Below are 5,455 nucleotides of genomic sequence, written 5' to 3' on the forward strand. Positions count from 1 at the left end.
TGGTATGAAACAAGTCTGTGACAATAAACCGCGTGAGTTGCTTTATAAGTTAACATGCATTGTAACACTTGTGTTATGTTTAAGGTTTACTACATAGGACTTAAGGTTTGTTACTAAGGACAAAGGTATCAAATAGTATTACCGACATTGAAAAATCACATTCATTTTGCACATTTTCTTTTTGACCAATTATAAATGTGTGCGTATATATACATACACTTCATTGTCTCACCTCCCATATTATCTTATTTTAAGGTTCCGTCACATTTCACGCGAATCATCGAGTGACTATACAATGACAATATTGGAATATTGGAACACCAAAATTATAACACCACCTTCTCTTCTGTCTGTCTTTTTGTCTTTGATCCAAAACGAAAACGTGGGCAATCAAACAACAACATACGTAGGACCCAGTATAGTCGCAAGGGAAGCTTGGCCGTCTATATCGTTGACTCCGCCCCTTCTCCGCCCTCACATGGATTGCGCCGGACCAATAGGAACGATGCATTGCATTCATGGGAATAAGTCAAACTCACTTCTTTGACAAACAACACTTATCCCTATATTCTGTTTTCTTCTCCAAGAAAACTATCAAAATTTCAACCACCTCTGTTTATTCTTTTCCTTGGAATTTTTCTATGAGTTTTACCATTACTTGTAGTAAATTTCAGTAGGTGTAGTGCTACTAATTATCGTTAATTATGTACTAAATTTTTTTGGCGAAGGTCAAATCAAAGCTATGTGTTAATGATGCAGTTAATTATTATTTTACGATCGCATGTTACAATTCTTTAATTAAAATCTGGAAAATCTCTACTACGTACACTTTGTTTCTCATGCAGCTTTTAACTTCTATGTATCTTTTTTTTGTTTACCTACATAATATTTTGATGAGATGATTCTAACAGACATCTCTCTCTCTCTCTCTCTCTCTCTCTCTCTCTCTCTCTCTCCTGAAACTGTAAAGCCACGTGGTATCTTGACGCACCACCTGACCTCACTTATTCTCTACCATACATATTATTTCATGATGTTGTTGGTACAAGATCTCACTCATTTTCTCATGGTCTTAGTCCAAACTCTTTTAAAGCCGAGTCTGTTGCATCTCCTATGACTTCAAACTTCACTACCCCTCTCTCTTCTTGTGCTTATTCCTTTCCCCAAACCCTTTAAATATTTATGTGGACAAAGGAGGACGACGACTTGCCTGTCCATAGCTCGCTCTTGTTATTCTTCCTACCACAGTCATCGTCTTCATCTCCAACATCGTCACTCTCAGCAGACCAAACCTATAATTAATCTAAACGTTACGTGTATACAATATCCCTCATGGAATCTGCAGCTAGTGATCATTCTATTCACAACTGCAGATCAATTGAAGCACAGCATGTCGTACTTTCTCCCGAGACGGCGGATGATCACGATCATCATGGGAAGCGAGTTGTAGATGAATTAGACTTCTTTGCTCATAAGGGTCGTTTGAAAGAAGCTAAAGATCACACGGCAGAAGTTAAAGAAGAATGCGATCATCACGGGGTTGGTCAAGAAAAGCAACTACCCGACGTAAATGTGTGAAACCACTATATATAGCTGGTTACTTATTATTGACTACTTCTATATTTTGATTTTTTTTACACCATCTGACTTTTAGTGCTATTGGGTTTGTTGTTTTTTTTGTAATTTTTATAATTATAGACTGGATTGAATCTTCTTACAACATACACCAGTAGCGACAAATCATCCATGGATGTTGGAACTTCGTCGTCCCGTAATATGGAAGACAAGCATAGAACAAATGAGGTACATCTAACATAGAATATTTAGTCAGTGTTTTTGCTTCTCAGCTTTGAAAAATCGATATGATGATGCTATTCCTACTCCTATATTCTCTGATAAATTTTTTTCCGCAAGTGTTTTTAAATAATAAACTATTTTGATCCTAATTTGGATCGATATTCAAGTGAAAAGTTATAATATTTTGGGTGCAGTTGGCAGTTCTTCAAGCTGAACTAGGCCGTATGAATGTAGAAAATCAACGGTTGAGAGGTGTGATTCATCAGGTTAACACTAATTACCAGGCGTTGCAGGTGCACCTTGTGAAACTGAAAAATCAAAAGACTGATCAACAAGCTGCAGAACAACACAAGGTATATATAGAACAAATATACAAAATTATTTTTCAATTACGTTTCTTTATTAATTATGTCTTTGATTAATTTTATTAATATCATCACGTTCATGGCTTTTTTTAGATGAACTTAAATGGATCAGAGGTACTAAAAGAGAAGCAGTTGATGAACGAGTTCAATAATCTTGCTCCAAGACAATTTATGGATATGGGAAGGGCTGAGAAAGATGAGCTTTCACAGTGTTCTCATGAAGGCTGCAGATCCCAAGATTGTTCTGGGTCGTTCCCTCGAAACAACATAGTCGAGTCAATGGAGTGCTGCAAGGGTACTAGTCATGTTCACAGGGATATTAGTGGAAGAAGTAGTACTACTGGGGCAGAAGACAGCCCTGACCACGAATTTCAAGGGTGGATTCCTAATAAGGTTCCCAAGTTGATGAGCCCTCCTAGGGAAGTGGATCAAGCCTCATCCGAAACCATATCCATGATTAAAAAAGCTCGGGTTTCTGTTCGAGCACGATCTGAAGCTTCCATGGTATGAAACTCGTTACCTTGACCTCTGCTTGACTAATATGATGAGTGTGTATATACATAAAATATTGGCTTAATAGCCAAAATGGTCTTTGAGATTTGTATAACTCATCACTTTGGTCCCTAACATTTCAAATCAATCAAAGTGGTCCCTGAGATTGTCCACTATCCATCATTTTGGTTCTTTCATTAAAAATTTCGTTAGGTGTCCCGGAGCTCTTGGCTGGAAGTTTGGGCAATTTTCAAAGTTTCGTAACTCAATCGTTTCTTAATCAAATTCGACCCATAATATATCAAAATGAAGATAGGAAAGTGTAGAACAAGATTATACATATTTGAAAGCCCAACGGTAGCTGGCGATAGCCGGAAAGTAGCCTCAAAGTTGACTGGTCTGAGGAAAAACTGGAAAACTCGCACGGAAACTGGGATAAATTTTAAACATTCATAACTTCTTCAGTACTCAACGAAATCAAGTGATTCAACAACGAAAATCATACTTTTCGACAAGAAAAAGAGAATGGTACCTTTTTAGATGGCTATATCGTCGTGGTTTGGCCGGAAAACGGCTTGAAAGTGGCTGTCCAAGGCCACTTTGAGGCTATTTACCCAGTTTCCGGCAAGTTTTCCAGTTTTCTCTCGGACCAGTCAACTTTGAGGCTATTTTCCGGCAATCTCCGGCAACCATTGGGCTTTAAAATAGGTATAATATTATTCTACACTTTACTATCTTCATTTTGATATATTATGGGTCGAATTTGGTTAAGAAACGATTGAGTTACGAAGCTTTGAAAATTGCCCAAACTTCCGGCCAAGAGTTCCGGGACACTTAACGGAGTTTTTAACGGAATGACCAAAATGATGGATGGTGGACAATCTCAAGGACCACTTTGATTGATTTGAAATGTTAGGGACCAAAGTAATGAGTTATGCAAATCTCAGGGACCACTTTGATTGATTTGAAATGTTAGAAACCAAAGTGATGAGTTATGCAAATCTCAGGGACCATTTTGGCTATTTACCCTAAAATATTACCTCACTCGTAAAATGTTCTCTCGCTAGACTATCTTTTTTTTGCTACCTAATTTGTCAAATTGTGTAATTGTTTCATTAGTCAAGTTGATTCTTATCTAAACACATGGTGATCCAAATTTACAATCTAAAACATAAGTTTTTATATGACAACATTAATCTCAAAAGAATATTAATTACCCTCCCACAATGATCCACTCTCGTTGAAATTAATTTTCCTAATCAGATGCATGGACAAATTATATATACCTGTATATAAACATATCCTTTTTCGAACATTTCAAAAAGACCTTGATTCCCTAAAAGATGCAGAAAATATGAACTGATGGAATATAATTCAAAGATAGAGAAACCAGTAAGACCAAGAGAAGTGTACGGCTCGTTTAAGAATTTCATAATCTTTTCTCTCGATATCTACCTTAGTCTTGATTGTCTTAGCTATTTGAAGAAAGTCAAATACACAGCCTAGCAGTCATAATATTAAATTCGAACGTGCAGATATCTGATGGATGCCAATGGAGAAAGTATGGCCAGAAAATGGCTAAAGGAAATCCATGCCCTCGAGCTTATTATCGTTGCACTATGGCAACTGGTTGCCCAGTTCGCAAACAGGTACAGCTTTTTTTTTTCTTTTTAGATTAACAGTCTGATAACACACAACATGTCAAAATATTAATTTGGCATGAGAAAATCAGTTTTCCTAACAAATGGACCTAATTGGGTTCCTCATTACCAGGTACAAAGATGTGCGGAAGATCGAACAATACTTATAACAACATACGAAGGTCAACACAACCATCCACTCCCTCCAGCTGCAATGGCCATGGCATCTACTACATCAGCAGCAGCATCAATGCTTCTATCAGGCTCAAATCCTAGTGCTGATGGCCTAATAAGCTCAAACACCTTCCTAGCAAGAACAGGATTGCCTAACTGCCCACCAAGCTTGGCAACACTTTCGGCTACAGCCCCATTTCCTACTGTCACCTTGGACCTCACTCGCACTCCCACTTCCTCAGAGATGCCACTTGGCCAACCAAACCAGCTCCCTTCAAATTTTCCCCACAACAATCTTATGTCTGTGCCACAAATTCTAGGTCAAGCCCTTTACAACCAACCCAAATTCTCGGTTCTCAATAGCCTTCAGGGGTTGGATAGTACTACACACTCACTGGCTGACAAAGTCAGTGCAGCAACAGCAGCCATCGCAGCTGACCCTAATTTCACAACGGCTCTGGTAGCAGCCATCACCTCTATCGTTGGCAATGTTCAATCAAACAATAACACCAATAACAATGTTTCTCCAAGAAACGATAGTGGCAACAATACATGAATAAGTCATTTTCTTTGGTAATGATAAATATGGATATGAAGTCAATTCTTAGATATTTAGCTTGAGTGTAATAAAAGACTCTCATTGATTCAACGTCTTTTTATTTATTTTTAATTTTCGCCCAATTTATTTTAAATCGTACATATGGCCTTCTATATAGAGTTTCTATAATAAGGATGAATATCTTTCTATAACTTAAAAAAGTTAAAACTACAATGCATTTTACGATGGGAATCGTTTATATTTATTAGATCTTCATTCAAAGGTCATACTTTCAAAAACTGTCTAAATTCAAAACTCGCTGATCATCTACATAAAGCTGAAATAAAATACAAATAATCAAATGGCTTAACAATTATTGATTTCGAAAGAGCTGCTACGATAAGTTTGGGTTTGATAATTATTGGATTGATCTAGTTATGGATTGTATA

The 5,455-nt window shown here is 37.2% G+C and overlaps 1 protein-coding gene across 3 annotated transcripts; it reads left to right on the forward strand.

Moving 5' to 3' along the window:
• Nucleotides 1–1,088: 1,088 nt before the first annotated feature.
• On the forward strand, nt 1,089–5,162 carry LOC126588723 (probable WRKY transcription factor 31). Of its 3 annotated transcripts, none has more exons than XM_050253826.1 (6): nt 1,089–1,572; nt 1,699–1,803; nt 2,091–2,150; nt 2,256–2,666; nt 4,190–4,303; nt 4,428–5,162. In XM_050253826.1, exons 1-6 carry the CDS (start codon nt 1,333–1,335, stop codon nt 5,022–5,024), a joined length of 1,527 nt encoding a protein of 508 aa, XP_050109783.1. In that variant the 5' UTR covers nt 1,089–1,332; the 3' UTR covers nt 5,025–5,162. The 3 variants fall into 3 exon arrangements, with proteins under 3 accessions (XP_050109783.1, XP_050109780.1, XP_050109781.1); XM_050253823.1 differs by having other exon boundaries at nt 1,992–2,150; nt 4,428–5,161; XM_050253824.1 differs by having other exon boundaries at nt 1,089–1,566; nt 1,992–2,150; nt 4,428–5,161.
• The last annotated feature ends 293 nt before the right edge of the window (nt 5,163–5,455 follow it).

Source organism: Malus sylvestris, chromosome 11 (genome assembly GCF_916048215.2).
Source record: "Malus sylvestris chromosome 11, drMalSylv7.2, whole genome shotgun sequence".
Classification (NCBI taxonomy): domain Eukaryota; kingdom Viridiplantae; phylum Streptophyta; class Magnoliopsida; order Rosales; family Rosaceae; genus Malus; species Malus sylvestris.

Bases quoted from the DNA above. Each gene is read 5' to 3' on its own strand.
- LOC126588723 (XM_050253823.1), top strand. From the start codon at position 1,333: ATGGAATCTGCAGCTAGTGATCATTCTATTCACAACTGCAGATCAATT. The intron at 1,804-1,991 runs GTACATCTAACA...TTTTGGGTGCAG, and splicing joins ACAAGCATAGAACAAATGAG to TTGGCAGTTCTTCAAGCTGA. The intron at 2,667-4,189 runs GTATGAAACTCG...TCGAACGTGCAG, and splicing joins CACGATCTGAAGCTTCCATG to ATATCTGATGGATGCCAATG.